General features: G+C 45.9%; 1 protein-coding gene across 2 annotated transcripts in view; it reads left to right on the forward strand.

The window, feature by feature from the left end:
* The first annotated feature begins 5469 nt into the window (after nt 1-5469).
* GAB3 (GRB2 associated binding protein 3) overlaps nt 5470-24200 on the forward strand; it is an 88151-nt gene continuing 69420 nt past the window's right edge. The window contains exon 1 of one of the 2 annotated variants that reach the window (XM_070365725.1): nt 5470-5758. In XM_070365725.1, the coding sequence (XP_070221826.1) occupies nt 5687-5758 (72 nt within the window). In that variant the 5' untranslated portion in view covers nt 5470-5686. The remainder of the gene's footprint in view (nt 5759-24200) is intronic. The other variant, XM_005899560.3, reaches the window with a different exon arrangement.

Here is a 24200-nt window from a genome sequence, read left to right on the forward strand (position 1 = left end):
TTTGAGATGGTCTGGACCATGCTAGATATTCAGTAAGTTGCTGCACCACATACCACCTCCCACTCAGGCACCACATTTGGTGGGGTTCTTCAGATTCCATAGGTAACATATACTACATGAAATTGTGCCCACCGGTGCTTCAGCAAGTCACCTATGAGGTGACATGGTTTTGGTGGGACCCAGGGCAAGGAAAGTCTCTATGGCAGGTACTAGTCATTTGACACACTGCAGGGCTGCATGGACCTTGTGACAAGTCCTGAAAAGAGAAACATCCTGTGGACTCCCGAAGGACATCATGCCCTCTACTACAAACACATTTTCCTTTTGATCAACAGCTTCTGGCTTATTCCTGGTCTGTGGGAAAGTCTGAATGTCTGGCCATCTAATCCTCCATGGGAAGGGGAAGATTTGAGACAAGATTTATGTAGGTCTGGAAGGTATAGGACAGTCGCTCAAGCAGGTGGTTCCCAGCTCAAGCAGGTGGTTCCCAGCTCTGTGGCCCCTGCTGTGGACGAACGACCCTTTCCCTTGACTGCCACGTGTCCCCTCCTAGGTGTCTTGCTCAAGGTCTCCAAAGGAAGCAAGTGGCAGGATGCATGGGTTGGACTGAGAGTCTAATGGGGAGAACTGTTTTTACAGAGGAAAGTGAAGTCGCTCAGTCATGGCCAACTCTTTGCGACCCCATGGACTGTAGCCTACCAGGCGCCTCTGTCCATGGGATTTTCCAGGCAAGAATACTGGAGTGGGTGGCCATTTCCTTCTCCAGGGGATCTTCCCAACCCAGGGATCAAACCCAGGTCTCCCACATTGTAGGCAGACTCTTTAACATCTGAGCCACCAGGGAAGTTTACAGAGTAAACGAATCAGCAGAGAGGAGTGCAGGAACTACCCTCAGGTCACAGCCACTGGCACTGCTATGTACTCAGCCTGTCCACAGCAGAGACCTGCATTCATTCCCCTAGTAAGGGAGCCTTTGGACTTCCCAGGTAGCTCAGCTGGTAAAGAATCTGCCTGCAATGCCAGAGACCCCTTTTCGAGTCCTGGGTCAGGATGATCCTCTGAATAAGGGATAGGCTACCCATCCCAGTAGTCTTGTGCTTCCCTGGAGGCTCAGATGGTAAAGAATCCACCTGCAATGCGGGAGACCTGGGTTTGATCCCTGGATTGGGAAGATCCCCTGGAGGAGGGCATGGCAACCCACTCTAGTATTCTTGCATGGAGAGTACCCACGGACAGAGGAGCCTGGTGGGCTGCAGTCTGTGGGGTCACAAAAAGTCGGACGCGACTTGAGCAACTAAGCACAGCACAGCATGGTGGCCTTCCGGGGGGAGGTGTCCGCCACCTGGTGGCCATTGAGGAAATCAGCCCACATCCCGCGGTGGGAGGGGCCGCAATTTGTCCTGTCTTGAATAGGTACTTATCTTAAGCGACTTTTTGGATGACTTGGCCCCCCATAGACTTACTGTCTTGCATTCACTTTAGCAATCTTTCATATAACAGTGCTTCTGACCAAGGTAATCCCTGTAAGACATGAGACTTGTGTCCTACGCTCACACCGAGAGACTGCCCTGAAGACCCGGGCTGTAGATGGTGGGGATGGTCAGTCTAGCAGAGGTCAGTTCCTACCCTAGTTGGTGAAAAGACACTGAGGAGGAGCTGCTGTCTTACAGGAGTCAAGACTGAGGTGGTGGCCATTGTATGGTGCTGTTTCTCCTTTGCTGGAATCCATGGCCTGTGAATCAAGAAAGGGGAAGGATTCCTCACGATTAGGAGTCATCATTCCTAATCGTCTACTCTCAGGGCATTTTATCCCCTGCCTGCAGCTTGGAGCTCTGCTGGTTCCCAAGAAAGGGATACTTTTACCAGAACCCAAGTGTTGGGTCCATCATATTGCAAGTTGAGATTGCCATCTGGCGACATAGGGTTTTTTATGCCACTGAAACAACAGGCAAACTACCAGTCTACTGAGTAGGCTTGGATGGTTGATGTTGTTTTTTAGTTGCTCAGTCATGTCTGACTCTTTGCAACCCCATGAACTGCAGCACACCAAGCTTCCCTATCCTTCACTGTCTCCTGGAGTTTGCTCAAATTCATGTCTATTAAGTTGGTGATGCCATCCAATCATCTCCTCCTCTGTCGCCCCCTTCTGCCTTCAATCTTTTCCAGCATCAGGGTCTTTTCCGATGAGTTGACTCTGCATTGGGTGGCCAAAGTATGAGAGCTTTAGCTTCAGCATCAGTTCTTCCAATGATATTCAGGGTTGATTTCCTTTAGGATTAACTGGTTTGATCTCCTTGAAGTCCAAAGGACTCCCAAGAGTCTTCTCTAGCACAATAATCCAAAAGCATCAATTCTTTGGTGCTCAGCCTTCTTTATGGTCCAACTCTCACATCCGCACATGACTACTGGAAAAACTATAGCTTTGATGATACGGACCTTTGTTGGCAAAGTGATATCTCTGCTTTTTAATACACTGTCTAGGTTTGTCATAGCTTTTCCTCCAAGGAGCAAGTGTCTTATAAATTCATGGCTGCAATCACCATCCCCAGTGATTTTGGAGCCCAAGAAAATAAAGTCTGTCACTGTTTCCAATTTCCCCCCATCTATTTGCCATGAAGTGATGGGACCAAATGTCATGACCTTCGCTTTTTGAATGTTGAGTTTTAAGCCAGCTTTTTCACTCTCCTCCTTCACTTTCAGCAAGAGGCTCTTCAGTTCCTCTTCACTTTCTGCCATAAGGGTGGCATCCTTTGCATATCTGAGGTTATTGATATTTCTCTGGGCAATCTTGATTCCAGCTTGTGTTTCATCCAGTCCGGCATTTTGCATGATGTACTTTGCATATAAGTTAAATAAGCAGGGTGACAATATACAGACTTGATGTACTTCTTTTCCAATTTGGAACCAGTCTGTTGTTCCATGTAAGGTTCTAACTGTTGCTTCTTGTCATGCATACAGGTTTCTTAGGGTGTTATCACCTGGAAATAGTGTCACTGTTCGCCCATGGGATTGAGAAGGATTATGACTTGAATCTAAGGGATCCTCTGGGGTACCTCTGACTCCTGCCACATCCAGGCAGACCATGAAGGCTTCAGGCTCAGCAGGAAGAAAGATTTGAGCCACTTACCAGATAACGGATTCTGACCAGCTGAAGTTGGAGAGCAAACGGAAGACAGGGAGGGTAGTGAAGAAGGAACTTAAAAAGACCAAGGATGGTCTCAAGATCAGTTACAGAAAGGAGAATGGTAGTAGCTGTTGGATGGTGAAAAGTTGTTGCTGAACAAAAAGACGCTGGGATTCTTGGCCTCCGGAGAATTCAATCCGGGGCCAGAGATGAGGCTTGATCGCTCAGAGCTTTGTGTAATAAAGTTTTATTAAAGTATAAAGGAGATATAGAAAGCTTCTGACATAGGCATCAGAAGGGGGCAGAAAGAGTACCCCCTGCTAGTCTTCAGCTGGATGTTATATAGTCACTAGCAGTCTGTTAATGAAAGAAAGGAATGTCTTAAAACTCAGAATGGCACCAGGCCCCTCATCCATAATATGCATTTTGGGATAATCGTGGCACCAGATGATTCATCCCAGGCCATAAAATGATTGACCTGAATCTTGTAGAAGGGCAGATTACCATACAAATAGTTTCGTTTACATAAATTAGGGGAACAATGTCTGAGTATAACATACTGGTTTGTCAAGTAGTTTCTGAGCCATTAGGCAGAACCGACTTGAAGACAGAGTCTGGGGTAAATGAATAGAACATTAACATAGCTTAAGACAAACATTTCCATAAGAAAAATGCATTGGTTAACTCAAGGTTTGAGAATAGTTAAGTTCAGGTGGAACCAGGTGTCATTATGGCAACACAGTATTTTAAGAGAAACCTCCTTTTAAATTTGTATAGAGAAGGAAAAAAATATCGCTAGTTTGTTTCCTCCTGCGGCTTAAGAGATAAAAATGTCTGACACTTGCAGCCTATTTCCTCCTTTTGGAGACCCCTGGCCTTCCTGCTTGTTACCCTCTCAACGGGAGGGACACATCAACTTTCCAATTTTCTTTACTGATTTTATGGATGTCAAAGAAAGGTTGATTGAGGTTAGCTTTAAGTTTTCCTTTAGGTTTGAGACTGTTGAGGTGAGATGGTATGTGAACCAGAAGACAAATCAATATTCCCTAGAGATGGCTATAGTGACTTATGGGCATTGTGGTCTCCTGTTTTAGGGAGTGCTGTTTTGTTTGTATGAGGAATAGTATAGCAGCCTTAAATTTGCCAGAAACCAGTGGTTGTTGCTAGGGTGTTTGTATTGATACTGGCTAGCAAGGGGGTTTAGTACAGTGGATAGTTGGTTTTCTCTTAGCTGCCGCTGACTCCTGACGCTACAGCACTTCCAATGGTTTTGTGAGCACCTTTATCCCTAAGGGCTTCCCTGGTGGCTCAGATGGTAAATTTGGGAGACCTGGGTTCAGTCCCTGGGTTGGGAAGATCCCCTGGAGAAGGCAATGGCCACCCATTCCAGTACTCTTGCTTAGAAAATTCCACTGATGGAGGAGTCTGGTGGGCTACAGTCCATGGGGTCGCAAAGAGTCGGACAAGACTGAGGGACGTCACTTTCTTTTGCTCCCTGAATTAAATCCCTTTCTGCTTGAAACCCCTAGAGCAAACTCTGTTCCCCACAATGAATCCTGACTGATTATAGAACAACACATGAACATCAATGTACAAGAATCATTGCTCTCTGGAAGGACATGGTAGGAGGCTGAGAAGTCTTTTTGTCAATCAACAAAATGATGTGACCTTTGTTGCTTCCAACTGTCCCTTCCGAGGGAGAGGCATCACACGGGTTAGAACTCTGGGTGCTGATCTGAACTTTGCTATTCGTGCTTTTGTGTTTACCAAGTGTGTTCACCAAGGGCAGAGTGTCCGTTGAAGAGCATACAGCCAGGCCTGGCTGAGTCTCAGTTCCTCCGTTGGATGACTTTGGCAGGAGATGTCTCCCTGTGGCTGAGTTTACTCACCTGCACGATTGAGACTGTGTAATAGGGGGTGTGGATCTAGGGAGCTAGCCCCCTGTCCAGCGTTTGGCATAGTTACGGGGCCCCGCAGGACTCGGCAAGTGTCGTGTGGGTGGCTGTTGTTTACCGGCCTCAGTCCCCGGCTGCATTGTCTTTCTGGGATCCATCTTTTCAAGTCTGCAAACAGCCCTTGCCCGTGTGAACCTTTCGACTGGGGAGGACTTGGGTTCTGTCCTGCCGCCGGAGTCTGCAATCTTTGGGGGAGGGCTCCAGCAGAAGCAGTCCTTGGCGAACCAGGGGAAGCGGGAAGTCACGGGGCGCTTAGGCTGCGTCCATGAGCTTTGACTCCGCAGGTGCGGGTGTAGATTTCGCCTCTTGCGACTCCGAGGCCGAGGCCGGAGGCCCGGAGACCAGCCCTTCTGACGCGGCCGATCGGGGTGGGAGGGGAGGACCGGGGGCGAGATTAGCGGCGGGGGGACCCGCTCCGGCCCGCCGGGCTGGGCTGCCTGGAGCCGGGGGGTGGCGCCCGCCCCCCGGGCCGAGGGTCGCGGGGCCGCCGCGGGAGTGGCGGCTCTGGGCCGGCGATCGGGCGGGAGGCGCTGGGCCCGCCCCGCCGGCAACCCCACCGACTTCCTCCGCAGCGGGCGCTGGCCGAGCCAGAGGGAAGGCAGGCACCATGAGCGCGGGAGACACCGTCTGCATGGGTTGGCTGGTCAAGTCGCCCCCCGAGAGGAAGCTGCAGCGCTACGTGAGTAGGGGGAGTCGCCCCGCGCCCTCTGGGGGTCCCGGGGCCCTTCCGCCCGCGGGGGATCCCCGGGATCCTCCCCACCCCCGACGCTCCGGCGGCGGGCGAGGCAGGCGGCCGGCAAAGCGAGATCGCACGTCGAGGAGGCGAGCGCCGACCCCGGTCTCGGTGCGGGACCTCCCGAAAGAGCGTCCCGGTCTCCGGGGCCGCGGCGGCGATGGGCCGCGAGCCCCATCCTTCCGCATAACTGTCATCGGACACCGCCGCCCTTGCGGTCTTCCCCAGGCTGTTCCTTCTTAGCTCTTTTCTTCGGACGCCCCTCTTTGCTGGTACCTATGGGCACCGCGGGCTTTCGGTAGGAGGAGACACGGGGAGCTCTGGAGACCTCCCCTTCCTACGCATCCCATCACCATCTTAAATGGACGACCCCCGGCTCGAAATTTCTTCTCTCCAGCCGCGTCAGCAGGACAAGGTCTTTGCAACGTACACTTGCTCAGACCCTTTCTCCGCTGAGCCAGGAGCAGACTCGTGTCCGTCTCTTAGAGGCATTTTCTCGTTACAGCCATAGATCTAGATTTTTTTCCCCCTGATTTACGACCAGTGTTTACCTTCGTCATTCTTTTGGGGTCCACCAGTCCCTAAACACGAGGTCCAATATTTCTCGGGCTCTGAAGCACTCAACAGCTTTGCTAAGGGTGCAGCTGCTTGGAAAACTCACTGACGTTCAAAGGTGGGGAGGTGGTGATGGTCTACGACAGACCCGGCCTTACAAAGCCAGCTCGAGGCAGGTTTCCTCTCTGCCCTTCGACATACGAGCCATTTTAAAACTTTACTGGAGAGTGTCCGACGCTGCAGGAAGCTGGCGAACCTGCAGACCAAAGTTCGTGGAAGGTTGTTGGCTAGGACTGGTGTATATCTTGTCCTGACGAGACTGGCTTAGGAAAGTTGATTAGCCCCTCGTCCACTTGGGGAAAGCCATGAGTGTCTACACCTGTTATCACATGTGTTTCCTTCTCGGGAGGTCCAATGGAGGTGTGGCAGGTGTGGACTTTGCACAGGTTAGTGTGTGGGGCGGGTGCTCGGGTGGTGGTGGAGGAGACTTAGGACGCGAGACTGCCTCAGTGGCATCCTCCAAACACTCCAAGATCAGAAAGGGTAATTTTTTCTAATGAGGGACATAGTCGTTTAGACAGGCTTTGATGCTTTTTGGTTGAAAGCCATCTCCGGAACACACGCCGAAGTTAAGTTTCTCTCTTTAAGCTCTGCAAGAATCTCCTGTGGCCACTGGGTGGCGATCATGCGTCAGGGCCGCGAGGCAACGCGACGCTATCACTCAGCCGCTGTTGGTTCAGATCTTATAAGGAGTATTCATTCCTTCTTTCTTTTAATTGAGCACCAACTCTGAACTAGGCCCTGTGTCATCGAGAAAAAAAGACTTGCTCCCTGTCCTCCAGAAGTCCACACCGTAACATTTGTAACACAGCGACATAAAAAAGCCGGCTACTAGCACAAACAAGGCAATAACTCAGTTCTTACATGGCCAGAGCAAGTAGTACTCTGTTCATGTTTCTTAAATAACTAACAGAAGCTGAGTCTGTTTTTAGGTTAGTCTTTCAGTGCAAGCTAAGCTGGTGTTTCATCCTCTTGAATCCATGAGCCGAGTTAGTTTTGTGACTGCTCTTTTAAATTTAAAATTTAACTGTAGTTGATTTATAGTATTGTGTTACTTTCAGCTATACAGCTATAGAGTTTTTCCATGATAGGTTATTGCAGGATATGGAATATAGTTCCCGATGCTACACAGTAGGACCTTGCTGTTTATCTGTTTTATTCATATTAGTGTGTGTCTAATTCCCAACTCTTAATTTATCCCCCACTTTCCCCTTTGGTAACCATGTTTCTTTTCTGTGTCTGTGAATAGATATTATGTCTACATATTTCAAAAATTAAAAAATATATATATTTAAGACATACATGGAGAAATCTCACTCTCCCCTCTGTCATCATCCATCTTAATTGCCCTTAGCCCTCAAGTAACCATTTTTTTCTTAGTTTGTTCCTTCACCTGTCCAATATTTATTTATATAAATACAAGGACATATGTACATAGCTCCTTATTTTCCCCTTTCTTGCACAAAAGGTACCTTAGTATATATTCCATTCTACGTTGTCTATTCATTTAAGAAGACAAATAGATGGCTAACAGGCACATGAAAATAGGCTCAACCACTGATTGTCAGGGAAATGCAAACCAAAAGCACAGGTGAGCTAGCCCCTCACACCTATCAGAATGGCTGTTAGAAAGATAAGAGTTAACAAATGCTGGCAAAGATGTTGGAGAAAAGGGAACCCTCCTACACTGTTGGTGGGACTGTAAATTGGCACATACACTATGAAAAACAGTACGGACGTTCCTCAAAAAATAAAAACAGAGCTACCATATGATCTACCAACTCCATTTCTGGGTATTTATCCAAAGGAAACAAAATCACTGACTCACAAAGGTATCTGCACCCCCATATCCACTGAAGCATTATTTATAATAGGTAAGGTAAGCCACCTAAGTACCCATCAGCATATGAATAGTTAAAGAAGTGTTGGTTGCTCAGTCGTGTCGACTCTGCGACCCCATGGACTGTAGCCAGCCAGGCTCCTCTGTCCATGGGATTCTCCAGGCAAGAACACTGGAGTGGATTGCCATTTCCTTCTCCAGGGAGGTAAAGACCCATCTTTATCTACCCATATATATACAGTGGGATATTCTTCAGCCATCCAAAATAAGGACATCTTGCCATTGGCAACAACATGGATGGAACTTGAGGGCATTATACGAAGTGAATTAAGTCTGACAGAGAAAGATAAATACCAGGTGATCTCAATTTCATGTAAACTCTTCAAAATTGAACTCAGAGATACAGAGAACAGCTTGGTGGTTGCCAGAGGCAGGGGAAGGAGGGTGGATGGGTGACATGGGTGAAGGTGCTCTAAAGGTACAGACTTATAGTTATAAAATAAATAGATCTGAGGATATTAATATACAGCATGGCAACTGTGGCCAGTAATACTGAAATGTGGATTTGAAAGTTGGGAAAAGAGTCGATCTTGAAAATTCTCAAAAAAAAAAAATGTTACTCTAGGATTCTGTCCATGTCAGTGACGAGAGATCTTCATTACTTTTGATAGCTGTGTAGTATCTTGATGTGTGGCCATACCACGTCTATTCAACCACTTCCCTATTTTGGACCCCTGAGTTGTTTCCCCTCTTGATGTGTACAGCCATGGCCACAACTAGTAACAATGTCCAGGTGATGTTTTCCTTTTTGTGCAGGTACACCTGGATGATTTCCAGAGCTGGGATTGCTGGGCCTGTGAATCTAGAATCCATAGATATTAACGAATGTTCCATTTTGCATTCCTTCCAGCAGTGTCAATACTGCTTGGCCAACAGCACGTGATGTTAAACTTGGACATTTTTTGCCACCTGATAGGTGAGAAATGGTGTTTAAGTGTCATTTGAATTGGCAGTTCTTTTATGTGGAGGGAAGTTGAACATGTCTTGACATGTGTGTGCCTTGTCCCTGTTGGTCTTTTTAGCTGCAATTTCTGGGAGATGATTAGTCCTTTGGGAGAAGAGATGTGTATACTTTTCCCCAGTTTGTCACTTGTATTTTGACTCTGCTTCTGGTGCTTGTATGGTTTTGTTTTTGTTTGTATTTCGTTTTATATGATCATTTCCCCCCTGAGTGTTTGGGTTTATTGAGGCATTGGGGTCTACGGGGGAGACGCAGGTACTTGCAGGTCAGGTTAGGCATCAGCCTTGGGGGATGATGATGCTGGCAGGTGGCCAGGGGTGGGATTTGCATCACCTGGATTGACTTGAAAGTGTGACCCTCAGCTCCCTCCTGCCAAAGCCTGGGGCTCCAACTTGCTTGCCCAGCAGGGGTGATCGCCTCTGTACTGGGCATGGCCTTGTGCTGGGGCAGTGAGTTCGTACATTTCTCCTCCTTCAGGCAAGGCCCACAGCCCTTCTTCCCCAGGAATGTCATCAGCTCAGTGTTTGGGACACTTGGGTGCTGGGTCTGAGCTGCTGAGCAGAAGCAAACAGGAGCCCTGGTTTGTGTTTTATTTTTTATATTTCGATTCAGGATCCTTTTGGAGTTTACCTTGGTGCAGATGTAAAAAACGAATCTGATGTTATTGTTTTCCAAGTCACTGTACAATTCTGCCAACACAAAATTATTTAAAAAATTTGTCTGTATCCCTACTGATGTCAAATACTGCCCTTCCTTATCATAGATGAAATTCCTATATTTCATTCTGGTTCAATTTCGGGATTTTCTGTTATCTTCTATTGTATCTCTGTCAACTCATGTGCCATTATTATGCTCTTTTCATTAGAGAGGTTTTACAATTGACTTGAATACTGATATGGCTGCTGCTGCTTAGTCATATCTGACTCTTTGTGACCCCATGGATTGCAGCCCACCAAGCTCCTCTGTCCATGGGACTCTAAGCAAGATGACTAGAGTGGGTTGCCTTGCCCTCCTCCAGGGGATCTTCCCCACCCAGGGATAGAACCCGGGTCTCCTGCATTGCAGGCAGATTCTTTACCACCAAGCCACCAGGAAAGCCTCCACTGATATGGCTAGTCCCCCTTTATTGTTGGTGGGTTTTTTTTGTTGTTGTTGGAGTTTTTAGAGTTAGTTTGGCTAGTTTTGATTTTATTTTGCCACATGAACTTGAGAATTGGCTTGCTTACTTTCAAAAGAAAATCTGTTATTATTGGAAAGGAGGGTTATTTTAGATTTTTAAATTAACTTAGAGAGAACTGACATTATGGTGTTGAGCCTTTCTATCCAATAACAAAATATGTCTTTCCAGTTGTTCAAGTCAGCTTTTATGTCTTAGAAGAGTATTTCCAGGTTTTTCTCACATAGGTCTTTGCACACTTCTTATTACTTCTGTCTATTTGGGGTTTCTGTGTGTGTTGTTTTTTCACCTTTGTTGTTACTGTGGACGGGGCTTTCTCCATTATGTCTACTCACTGTTGTTTGTATCTGTAGGGCTGTTAGATTCTATCTTCACCTGCATTCCTTAGAAAACACAACTTGAGCCAAAGCTTATTTGCCAAGGCTCTGTTGGGGTTGTAATCTCTGTGTGGTGAGAGTGATGGAAAAAGGAAAGGAAGGAAATAAAATACAAAATAGTGTGTTACTGAATTGGCTGCAGTTTCATGAGAAAACACACCCACTGGTTGGGTCAGTTGGATGGACTTGGACAGGCTCTATAGAATCAGTTTGTCTTTGAGACGGTCTTTTGCAACAAAGAAGGAAGATGAATGTATCTCCCAGTTCGGTTATGGCGCCTGTCTCTCAGTGTCTTTCTGGGCAACCACTGGGAAAGCGAATGTTTTGTGGCCCGGTGTCTAATCTGAATCCAGGAATGGTGGAAGGCTCTGGACTATTTGAGGGTTCATTGGGTCAGACCTGGGCACGGTGGGGAAGGACTCTCAGCACAGGCCACAGCTCCACATAAAGCGAGCAGCCAGGCCCGGAAGGCAGGTGGGGCCAAGTTCAGCTGGAAATGCACAGAATTTGGTCCAATATAATTTCAACATATTAATATTCTATCCTCTTACCTTTGATTTATCTTATTTTTTTGTAGTAGTTTTTCAGTTGATTTTTCTTTGGGGATGTCCTATGTAGACAGTCATGTCATCCGAAATAGAATTTTACCACTTCTGTTTTCAATTCTTATGTATCTCATTTTTTTTCCCTTTTGTCCAAATGTGTTGAGTAACACTCCAATGTGAAAAAGTAGTATTGACAATGGGCAAGCCTATTTTGATCTACAGTGCAGCCAAAAAAAAACAAGCAAGTCAAGATCAGTGTTTTTCTATTAAGAAAGATACTGGAACTTTATACCAATTGAACAACAAATCCTCATTTCCTTTTACCCCTGTTCCCTGGGGGCCACCATCATACTCTCTGCATCTAAGAGTTTGACTATTTTAGGGACCTTTTCTTAAAAGTGGAATCATGCAGTATTTGTTCTTCCGTGCTTGACTTATCTCACTTAGCATAATGTCCTCCAGGTTTATCCATGTTGTCACAGATAGCAAGATTCCTCACTTTTTAATAGCTGGTAATATTCCATTTTATGGACATAACACATTTTCTTTAGCCATGCATCCATCAGTGAATATACTTAGATTGTTTCTGTGTCTTGGCTATTATAAACAATGTTCTGATGAACATGGAAGCACAGATATCTCTTTGAGATCCCGATTTGAATTCTTTTGAGCATATATCCAGAAGTAGGATTGCTGGCCCCTTTTGGTATAAAGTGTTAGTTGTGTCTGACTCTTTATGACCCCACATACTGTAGCCTGCCAGGCTTCTCTGTCCATGGAATTCTCCAGGCAAAAATACTGGAGTGGGTTTCCATGCCCTTCTCCAGGGGATCTTATTGACCCAGGGATCAAACCCAGGTCTCCTGCATTGCAGGCAGATTCTTTACTGTCTGAATCACCAGAGTATAGAGTCTCAATTATACAAGATAAATTGTTTCTAGAGATTGACTGTACAGCATAATGGCTATAGCCAACAATATTGTATTATGCACTTGAAAGTTGTGAGAAGGTTAGATCTCATGTACGTGTTCTTAGTGCACACACATTCACACACACACAAAGGAACACATGGAAACTTTGGGAGGTAATGGATCGATTACTTTGTGGTGATGGTTTCACAGGTGTCTACATATGCCAAATTCATCAAATTGTACACGTTATATACAGTTCTTTGTGTGTCAATTATACTTCAATAAAGCTGTTCGTTAAAAAAGGAATGTATTGACTTTTGGGCTAGGAGAATATATTTTCTTCCTGTGAAATATTCCACAATTCCTGTATTAATCAGTTTTTTTTCCATCAAAAGTCATTTTTGGATTTTATTAAGAAGTTTTTCAGTTTTTCTAGTGATGGTCACATGACTTTTTCATTAAATCTAGCAAAGCAATGAATTCTATTAATAGATCATCTAATATTAAACCACTTTTACATTTCTGGAAAAAGTACCAGCTGGACGAGGTATAATTTTATTGTGTTGTTGGATTATTCATACTAATACTGGTTTGGCCAAAAAGTTCACTCAGGGTTTGAAACCCAGACAAACTTTTTGGCCAACCAAATATTTTATATTGTATATTTGTATCAATATTCATGAGAGAGACTGGTCTTTGGCTTTAAATTTGGCTTTATTTATTTCTGTACAATCTTTAGCAGATTTTGGCATACATGTTATACTTGGCTCATAAAAAAATTTGGAAGTTTGCCATATTCTAGAATATTTTAAGTAGAGTTGGAATTAACAGCCCTTTACAATTTTGGCAGAATCCCCCTCTAAGCTATATCTGGTGCTTTTTTGGTGTGTTTAGATCTTTGTCAACTCTGTTTCTTTTATGGAAATTGATTTGTTTAGTCTATCTTTCCCTGAGTCAGTTATGTAAATTATACTCTTCCTGGAAAAGTATCTGTTTCATTCTGGCCATCAAATTCATCACATATAATTTTATACAATGTTCTTATGATTTTTACAATTTGTTTTTCCTCTTCCCAGAGATATTGCTTTCTTGTCATTGTGAGTTTGGGCTCTGTTCCCTTTTCCCCTGTTGGTTAGGTTACTTGGTGTGTTCTGTTTTATCAAGTTTTGTTTTAGCACTGAATCAGTGTTTTGCTTACTATTAGTTCTACTTTTTAATTTTTATAGCTCTGTAATTTCTCCTTTTCTATTTATTATTCCTTCATTCAATTTCAGTGCATTTTAGAAATGAGGAAACTTGGATGGACCACATACTCCTTGTAGATGTGGTACCAGTCAAGGTTTTACTTTGCAAGCACCAGAAGCTGATCCTGACTGATTTCAGCAGAAAAAGAGCTTATCAGAATGATATTGGGTCTCTGACAGACATGCTGAGAGGGCTGGATAACCAGTTTTGAGGTTAAACAACCAGGAAAAAACACCCCAAACCACAACTCAGAGCTAGTTCTAGTGAGAAACCCGCTGTCACTACTGCCTACCTGCTCCTTCCCTCTCGTGTCAAAGACAACGGGTATCTGACAGGCTGAGTGAGGCCACTGAGCTGGAGTTCACCACCACCAGCAAACCCTACAGAAAATAGTAAGGAGAAGAAAGGAGAAAGACCATGACTTAGCTGGGCTTCCCTGGTGGCTCAGACGGTAAAGCGTCTTCCTGCAATGTGGGAGACCTGGGTTGGATCCCTGGGTTGGGAAGATCCCCTGGAGAAGAAAATGGCCACCCACTCCAGTACTCTTGCCTAGAAAATTCCATGGATGGAGGAGCCTGGTGGGCTACAGTCCATGGGGTCACTAAGAGTTGGACATGACTGAGTGACTTCACTTTCTTTCTTTAGCTGATAAAGGTGTTTTTGCCTGGTGAGGTGACTGGAACCTTCTTTTTCGAGGACTCTTGACTCCTTGGGGGCCCTTCCAATGGCACTGGGGAGATTAGAGCAGTTAGAAGCAGCTCAACACTGTCAAGTGTCCCATTCCAATGCTCTGGGTCCAGTCTCTCCTAAATGTGGTCGTGATTTCACATAGAAGACCTGCTGGAATCCCTGGACACCTTGCAGCATTAGACTCAGGTTGGTTCTGGGGGATTTCAACTCACACACGTAAGCTAGAAGAGAGTTGAGTTTCCCAGACCTGCTTTGCCCAACGATTTAAGTCTTGGAGTTGGTCAGCTTTTTGCACATTGAGAAGTAGACACCTGCATTGGAGTACTGGGCACATTGGGTTCAGGGAACTATTACTCGATGAGGATTTAATTAGGGGGCTCACAGATTGCGTTGGGGTCTGCAGCAGCGATCTTGAGGTTGAACTGGCAGGGGAGACAGCTGGAAGGGAAACTGGAACAGAAAGGCTATTTGTAGGAGTGCAGCAGAAAGTAAGAACATGCGAATGATTCTAGAGAAATAACCAATGTCAGGTGTCAACTGCTTAATGAAAACATTCAGGAGAGACAGGTTGTTGAGCAGGGCGGTCGGCAGGCCAGGCCACATTGCAGTTCTGTAAACTTCAGTGACTGGCAAGTGTATCAGCGGTGATCTCATGACACACTGGCCACATTTTTTGAGCGATCACGTGTTGTTTGGACACTTTACCAACAGGAAACTGGTTACATAACACTCTTCCCAAAGAGGTGTGTGACAGCTCCGACTGGACAGTCTGCCCACTGTTGTTACCTGGTGAGATTACGTGGAACACACACTTGCTCTCACTGACTTGGGTTCCTCTCAGGCACTTGAGTATGGCTGGTGGATGCTGCTGATCCTTCCATATTCTTGGGCCACAGACCCGCCTCCTCTGAGCTGCTCCCAGGACAGAGTGTGCTCCTGGAATCAAAGCCTCAGGCTGAGAGGAGCCAGGCGCCCCTTCCCCTGCTGGAGGCTGCAGGTCCCCCTGGTTCAGGGCTGGCGGCCACCACACTGCTGACTCATGCCGGCTTCCTGTCGAGGGAACCACATTTTCCTCTGTGCTTTTGCTGAGCTCTCTCTCTCTCTTCTAGCCTCTACGTGTGCTGTTGATGTTTTGCTTTGTCAAGGCCTAGGGACTGGGCCTTTCCTTTCTTTCTGGTGAATTTCCCCTTTCTGATCACTGTGGAGCCTTCAGGCCAATCTGTCCAGATCTTTGTAGTCCTGATTACATCATAGAGGCCATGCAGGAGGGAGCGTGGGACTACAGACCTTAGTTTGGGGGCAGGTCTTTGAGTTTGAGAGCTTCCCAGGTGGACTCAGTGGCAAAAAAATCCACACGCCAGTGTGGGGTACGTGGGTTCGGTCCCTGGGTGGGGAAAATCCCCCTGAAGGAGGAAATGGCAACCCATGCCAGGATTCTTGCCTGAAGAATCCCATGGATTGAGGAGCCAGGTAGGCTATAGCCCAGGGTGTCACAAAGAGTTGGACACAACTGAGCACGACCACTTGGAGTTACAGAGTCGCAGGGAATGTGTCAGGACCTGAGAGGGAAGAGGATGGGGAGATGGAGGACCTGGTTGCTGAAGGCAACAAAGAGGGAAACATTTCAGTGATTTGCAAGAATCAAGTGACACCCACCTCCAGACCTGGGCCTAACAGAGAAGGAGATATGGCCAAGTGGCAAAATGATATCAGAGTAAGGCCCAGAGGGGCCTTTCAAGGAGTTTGGCTTGTCGCTGTTGATGAGCTGCTTGGATGATGTCTTCAAAGGAAAAGCCCAGCTAACTCTCTGCACAGGTCCTTCTCCAGTTAGAAGTTCCCACGTGCTCAGAACCTGGAGTGAGAGTGGAGAAATCAGGCTATTGTCACCCCTTGTCTTTTTTTTTTTTTTTTTTCATTTGAAGCTCGCTTCTGATTCACCTCCCTGATTATGGACCACCTAGCTCTTGATAGTAACAGGTCAACACTCACATACGTCTTTATTTTCTGAGAGCCTCGTATCATGAATCCATCCTAAATCTCAACAGAGCTCCTGGCCTTCGGAGGCAGTATTCGTCTACTTCCACATGGAAGGGGATCATATCTGCTTGTCTTTTTGTGACTTAACGCCTGCAGGTCCTGTTTGAGGGATTGCTCTTGGCCGCTAGACACCTTTTGGCTTTGACTTTAGGCATCCACAAGGGTCAGGGAATTCAAATGCCCCACTGCTTACACAGGAGATGAAGGACTCAACACAGAGACCCTCCAACAGGAATACACCTGGAATGTTCCAGGAGCAATGAGCTGGGCTGGAACCCAGGGAGTGAGCAAAGAGCAGTTGGGGTTAGACAGGTGATGGGAGAGGGTGGGGGGCTGGTGTCAGGTCTTAGAGGGTCTAAGAAGAGGCCTGGGACTTTTCCTCTCAGTGAGGAAGGAAAACCTTATGTGGGTTCCGAGCATAGAAACCATGTGATTGGATGTGCATTGTAACGGTCAGTCTGGCAGCCGGTTGACAGTTGACTGTAGGGACAGAGCCGAAGCAGATGATGCTGGCTTGTTTGACATCTGGCAATGATATTCCTGTACTAGTTCAACATAAAAGGTGGAAAGAAAATGGCGAAAAATACTTTTTTTATAAACTTCTGTTTCCTGTCAGGGATCAAAGTCCGTTTCCTTCTGGCATGGAGCTCCCTGTGTTCTTGTCTGTCTCCCTCCAGTCAAGAGTCTCACGATGCATCCCACAGCACTGGTAACTCAGTTTCCTCTGCCTTCTTTCCACGTCAGAACCGTGCCTACCTTAGAGCTACACCCCAGCTAGGTTTTCTTGTGGGCTGCTTGGTCGTCCCATCTCAGGCCTCCTTTTCAGTGGCTGTTTCAGTTCCTATTTCACAAGAAGCAAGTCTGTTACATTGTGGCTTTCAGGGCTGACAAGAAATCCGTGGTTTGGGGTCTTGGGCCCTGCACATGGTGTAACTTAGAAATTAAACTGAAGTTTAAACTGTAATTTAACTCCACCCAAATTTTCACAGCAGAGAACTCTCACATGGCCTTGCCGGAAAGGAGCACCACTCTTCACAGTGTTACACCCTAAAATGTTGTTCTGGTCAATAGTATAAAGTAAATATGAAAGAAATGGATAATTACTTCTGAGACAGATGCTTGACTTCAAATGTTTTAATATTGGAGAACTTTTGAGCTTTAAAGAACAGCTCACTCTCATACTCTTTAAACTATTCGGGCACAGAAAAGATGCAAACTTCTTCATAACCTTGATAACAAATTCATAAAAATATAGATCAATCTCACTTCATAGAGACATGGCAAACAAATTCCAGATGTGTTGCATTTAAGTGGAAGACAATGAAATACAGTTTATACAAAAGAATGTTGTCGGATATCAATCTGATCTGGAGGTGGGGAAAACCTGTCTAAATATGTTAGAAAAACGATAAAGGAAAAGACAGATTTTTTGCTATTTGAGAATAAAACACTTCTCTTCATTCATTTCTTCAGCCCTCAACAAATATTTACTTAGCATCTCCTGTATGCCAAGCACAATTTTAGGCACTGATGCTTCAAAAACAATACAAATGTATAAGGCAGATGAGTTTATACCCATGACTTCTGTTAATAATCCTTGTCAGTCATTAGGGAAAGATCAGCATGGCAGTGGGAAAATGGGCAAATAAAAAAGGTCTACAAAGGGTTATGATGCATAAGAAATAATATAAAGCCTCATGAGACACCAGCCAAATACACATTTAAACAACAAGGTGCTCTTTTGCCTTGGACTGGTGTGACTGCCAGAGCGTTCAAAGAGATTTCTGAGGAAGAAAATGACATTTCTGAACACATGTTTATATAATTCCCCTCTGTGAAACTCATCAAAGAGTCCAAAAATCCATGTACACACAGCTATTTTTAAAATGGAGAACGAACAAAGACCTGCTGGACAGAACAGGGAACTCTGCTTAATGTTCTGTGGCAGCCTGGATGGGAGGGGAGTTTGGAGGAGAATGGATACATGTATATGGATGGCTGAGTCCTTGAACTGTTCACCTGTGTCTATTACAACATTGTTAATCAGCTAAAACCCAATATGAAAGAAAAACTGTTTTTTTTTAAAAGTCCAAAATAGAGCAGGAAAATCTAATCAACTCATGGAATAGACCTTAGATCAGTTAGACCTCTTATCTACCCCTGAAAAGGTACAGTTTTGACAAAATAGGAGAAAGATTTCTGAAGGATGCCCGTGAAAAATCCTTCACAGTGGCATGAGCTCCACCTGGACTCTCAGATGTCAGGAGCAGAGAGGGACCCTGTGGGGAAACAGAACTGAAGCCAGAGGCATTGGGCAGTGGCTTGAGGTGCTCGCTTGAGACCGCTGCTTATCACTTCACCCCCAAATGTGACCACATCCTGATTGGTACGTGTGTGCCCAGGCTCCAGAAATGCCCTGGGTTCCAGCAGGGAGGAGGCCCAGAGGATTGGCCTTGAACTGTGAACAGTAAAGGGTTCTTCTTTCTATTGATGTATGTGCTTTCAGCCCAGCAAGTCTTTAACCCAGTTGAAAGCTAGGTTATTCCTTTCCTCTCTAGGTACCTGGGACAAGTCTGCAGGCAGGTGCCCTCTGCGAGCCCAGCTTCTCCTAGGCCTAGACAGGACCTTCGGTCAACAGTGGCATCCTCTGGGTTCCTGTGTGGAACAACTTGAGTCACAGTTTTGTGCTGACCAGAGGCTGGGAGGTGGATTTGGCAACTTCCTGCAGCCAGAACAGTGTTTTCAGCACATGAGTTGCCCTGTAACTATCCCTCTGGGGCTGTTAGCAGCCTACCAGCTGGCACCCGTCTCCTGCCCACCACCCTCTTTCTGTTGCCCCCCTGCACCCTGGCAACTGAGTCATGGGCGGCGTGCCTGTTCACAGCATCGACATCTTAACTTTTGAGGAATGAATGTGTGGCGTGGTTTTTCTCTGTAGCCTCAGGCTGTCATGTCCTGTTTTTAGAAAGCATTCTCAGAGGCTGGTGTTAGGTCAATGGCCACCTCTATTTTTTCAGTCCTGTTATTTCCTTATTTCAATATTTAAATACAAATAATTCCTTATTTAAATAGTTAAATTTAAACAAACCCTTATTCACACACTTAAATTTAAACATGACCTAATGTACATATTTAAATTTAATTGTGTCCTTTTTGAATATTTAAATTTAAATATGTCCTTATTCAATTATTTACATTTAAATATGTCCTTATTTAAACAGTTAAATTTAAATGTCCTTATTTAAACAGTTAAATTTAAATATGTCCTTATTTAAATATTTAATTCAGGCAGAATTTATTTTGATTACAGGTGGAATGAGCTAGAGATTCATCAACTGACTCAACAAGATGGACTGAGCTCACTCTCAGCACTAGGAGCCAGGGGGGTACATTTTAGAGAGATTTTCCTGCACATTAGACCTCAACTGTCTTACAGCTAATAACACAAGACACCAAGATTTCCAAATGCTTTCCACAATCCCATGTATTTCAGGAGCTCACATCCTAGCAAGAGCCCTGCCCTGTCTTCCTCCTTAAATGCAGGGGTGTCTCCATCCACATGGCAGAGATCCAGAACTCCTCTGCCTCTGTTGACAAGCCCTGGAAGCGGATCTCGTGGGCCAGACCATCTCCAGGACAATCACAGGAAGTTATTCCACGCCTGCGACAAGTCCCGGCTCTGTGTAGTGGCAGGCAGAAGGTTACAGGCCCATCAGGCTGAAGGGTCACAGCAATCCCTGGGCTGATGGCGCTGAGCCAGGGCTGAGAGGAGCCCTGCTTAACCTGCTCCTGGAAATTCCCAACCCCCCGCCCTCGGGTCCCCTGGCTTTTGTGGGCCCCCTTGGCGAGGAAGTAGAAGGCGGAGACTGGGGCCCCCTTGAGTAAAGCACAGCAGAAAATAGAACATTAACCAGGACTTTGTTTCTTCGATGATGTTCACCTTCTGCAACACATAACCGCACCCCAAACTTCCTGAATGTTTTCAAGGTGAAACCACTGGGAAGAAACTGGGAGCTGGGCTTAAAGGAGCCGGGCTTGGGAAGCTACTGAAAGCCTCCAAGCTGTTACCAAAAACTTTCTTTCATCTCGGGGTCTGGGAGCATTTCCAAGATTCCCAGGGCCTTACATAGAGCAGTCAGGGATACAGTTGTTAGGTTTGAAAAACACTCACTAACATTTACTAAGTCTCTGTCAATAGTCACAAATGCAAAGAGAAACTTGTTCCAGTCAGAAGAATGGGGGATGAGGAAAGATGGAAATGAAGGAAATGAAAATGGAGAAGAAAGAAATGAAAAGGCAGTCAAGAGCATGTCTTAGTCCTGTTTCCTCTTCTGGACTCCAGAGAAGAGTACACTCCAGAGCTAGATCAAGGGAAATGGCTTTGACAGTTCCATATGACAGGACAGTCTGCAGAAAGCAGTCTAACATGTGACCTTGAGGTAACGTGCTCCATCACTCTGGTTCCACCCAAATCCCTCTCGCTGAAGTGCCAGGGGACCAGGAGCAGCTGGTGAAGGGTTAACAGGAGGAATCCTCATGTTGGAATAGATGCAATCCTGGGTCACCAACCAATGCAAGTAGGCATGTACCCTCCTCCAACTGTGGCTCTATTTTCCCTGTTCTTTAATTTCAACTAACTAGAATTCAGTCTCTTTTATTACATAGAACCATGTCCTTGAAAGGGAGGGCTGTGAACAAGACCCTCCATCTCTCTGAGGACCAGCTTCTTTTTCTGGAAAATTAGCTGCCCCTTGACCACTTCACAGGATTATACATAAAAGCTGACAAACTTAGAAGGAAATGCCATCACTGCAAGCTCGTTGGCCCTTGTTCCACTCAGGGGACTCTGAGCACCTGCTCATCTCTGCCTCCCCTGTACCCGGCCCATTGCATAAATGTGTTTTCACCAGCCCATTGAGTATGGTTCCCCTGGATGCAGTGATTGAAATCAAGCATCTTATTTTGTGCTTTTGATGTGCCCCACTTCTTGAAGGTTTCCTTTTCTGTACATTCTTGACTTCTTTTACATTGAACATCTTTTTGTCAACTGATTTAGAAACCTCCATCCCCAGGAGATTGTAAAGAAACAGGAGCTGCTGTAGGTTTCACTTCACAGACTTGCGTGTGTCTGTGTGTATAGACATGTGTGTGTGTTTCACTGTGGTTTCATCATAACACATAGATTCCGGTGACCACAACTGCAAGAAACAGAAAGATCTCTTCCAACACAAGGATTCCTCCTGTTAAGCTTTTCCAGCCAGCCATCCCCCGAGTCCATCACCTGGTCCAGCACGATGCACTGATTGTGTGTGTAGACTAAGACTATTAAAGATGCTGGAAGTACTTCAGGGACCAAGACAGAGGAGGCTCCTGCCATCACAGAGCACATGGGCTAGAATGGGCATAGGCCAGAGTCCCAGGGTGAGTTGGAGACCAGCTGATGGTCATTGGCCGGGTCTTGTTTCCTAGAGTTCCTTTCTTCTGCACATAACTTCTCATGCACCTCAAATGAGTTCCCCTTCCAACTGTGTACCTCTCTTTATGTGTAGTGGTGAGAAATGTTGAACTCTTTGCCCACTAGAGCAGGGCCTTGCTGCCCACAGATTCTTGGCAGCATCTTTCTGCGTGTCCTCCTCTAATCGAGGCACCTCCTGCAGCATGACAGATAAGGCCCGTGTGAGAGCAGCTCAGAAGCCCAACACGTGTAAGTAATCAGAACAGACTCAGATTTTGGAGTCTGAGCCCCAGATCCCGGAGCTCTGGACACTTCGGGCCAGGGCAGGCAGCATGGAGCCCATCCAGGGGTCCAAGGGGGAGGAAGCCCAAGCAGTTCCTTGACCAGCTGGAGTTGAAAACTGCTCTGGCTCAGATGACAGGGATAGTGAAGGATACAAACCCACAGCTCAAAGTGCAGCTTGATGGAGGTTTCATTCCCTCAGCCCGGGTTGGAAAGCCAGGCGATGCAGGCAGCTTGCTGACCGGTCCTGTGCACATGCAGAGGAAATGATTTCATAGCTTTGGGATTTCACCGCTGCAGAGGGGGCAGGGGGCCAATTCCGCTGAAACAAAGGGACAGTAATCACTTTGGCCAGAAAAGCAGTTTAAATCAAAGGTGTCTCTTTACAGCCTCAGAGACTCACAGGATGTTTCTCCGTTCATTTCAGTGTCTTTCAACAATGGATACAATCCAGACAAGCCACTTCAATTTTATTGGAGTGAATTCTGGAGTCACAGAAGTGAAGCTTGCTCTAACCCAGCCAGGTTTATTTCATTGTGCAAATAGAATCGAGTGCAGGAATAAAGTGCTCAGACTTCGAACTTTTGTCTATGGTAATCTCAATCTCAAGAGCTTCTTTTATTAGCTGAGAAAAGCTCATGTTAGGCATGTGTAGCTGACACCCCAATTTACTCTTGAACAACATACTGCCATATCTGTGTGTTGCATTTGCAAATGCTCCAAATGTGGAGCATTTGCTGTATTTGAGTTAAAAGGCTCCGACTGCACCTTGCCTGACTGCTGAGACCTTGTCTGTCTGATTCCCCATCACAACTCGAGTTCCTTGTACATAAATATGTGATGAATGAATGCTGGCAATGAGGTTTGTTATGAAACCACAAAGCTAGTCATGTTTCTCAAGACTAGTGTTTTAAACCTAGGTCCAGGGCACCCTGAAATCATGTATGAAATTCATTAACTCAGCAAGTATGAGCAACTCTTCTGTGCCACGTAGCAGAGGTTAATGCAGTAATCAAGACAACAAGGCCTCTGTAGGGGACTGGAGATTGGCGTGGGGGCCAGACACCCATCCTCAAACAGACAGGAAAGAGAAATAGTAGGTATTGAAAGTAGTGTGTTTGGAACTAAGGTGTAAAGTAATGTGCAGCCACTTGGACTTGAATGATCAGAGAAGGTTGCTCTGAGATGATGACAATTAAGTTATGGTTTCAGCAACGGGAAGCTGAAATCTGAATGACAGGCATGCAGATAATCTGGTGAAAGACTATATTGAGAAGAAGGACCAGGGAGGGCAAAGGCCCCAAGGTGGGAATGAGATTTGACCTGTTCAGGAACAGCAGAAGGAACAGTGTGAAATAACCCAAGAGTGGTGGAGCTGAAGAGGGAGAGGAGTGTAGGGCTAGGTCCAGGAGGAGGCTCCAGGCCAACTTCAAGGGGGTTGATATTATTATAAGGTTTAGAGGGCCTTTGGAAAGGGCAAATCGAGGGAGCCACATGAGTGGATTGATGTTTTTAAAGACCATTGAGTTCTGTGTTGAGAATGAATTTCTGGGGGGCCTAGGACCAGGGCAGCTGTAGCAGGGTAACATGGAGAGGTGAAAGTACAGTCAGCAGGCCATGCACACAGTTTGGATGTGAAAAGTGAAGCAAGGGCCCCACTGAGAAATGCTACTAGGTGAGGCCAGCGAGGGAAAGCATGGCAATTAAATGAAGGAAGGCCATCCAGAACAGTGTGTGCATGTGTGTCTGAGTGTGTGTGTGCATGCGTGTGTATGCACGCATGCATGTTTCTGATGAGAGACGGTGAATGAATTTCATCATGTTCTCTAAGGGGTTTAAAACTGATAAAAGGATAGACATTCAGTGTTGAAACAGTGCATCCTTGAGACTGTGGTTCAGAGATTGATGTATTCCGCTTGGTTGGTAATACATGTTCTCTGAGCTAGAAGCAGGTGACTTCGAGGTGTTTCATGAGATGGCCTTGGACTCCTAACCACTCCGGATGTGAGATCCAGGAATGTGTGTTTTTAGCAGATCCCTTGGGAGTCTATTCACTTCTTCCCAGGAAAGTGCTAAAAATGTGCTTCCAGTTCACTGAGCACTTCTCTGAGGTCTAAGATATTGTTCTGCGCATCCAGTGCATTTTTCATTTCAGATATTGTATTTGTATCTTCACAAGTTCCATTTTGTTCT

This window comes from Bos mutus, chromosome X (assembly GCF_027580195.1).
Source record: "Bos mutus isolate GX-2022 chromosome X, NWIPB_WYAK_1.1, whole genome shotgun sequence".
Taxonomy (NCBI): Eukaryota; Metazoa; Chordata; class Mammalia; order Artiodactyla; family Bovidae; genus Bos; species Bos mutus.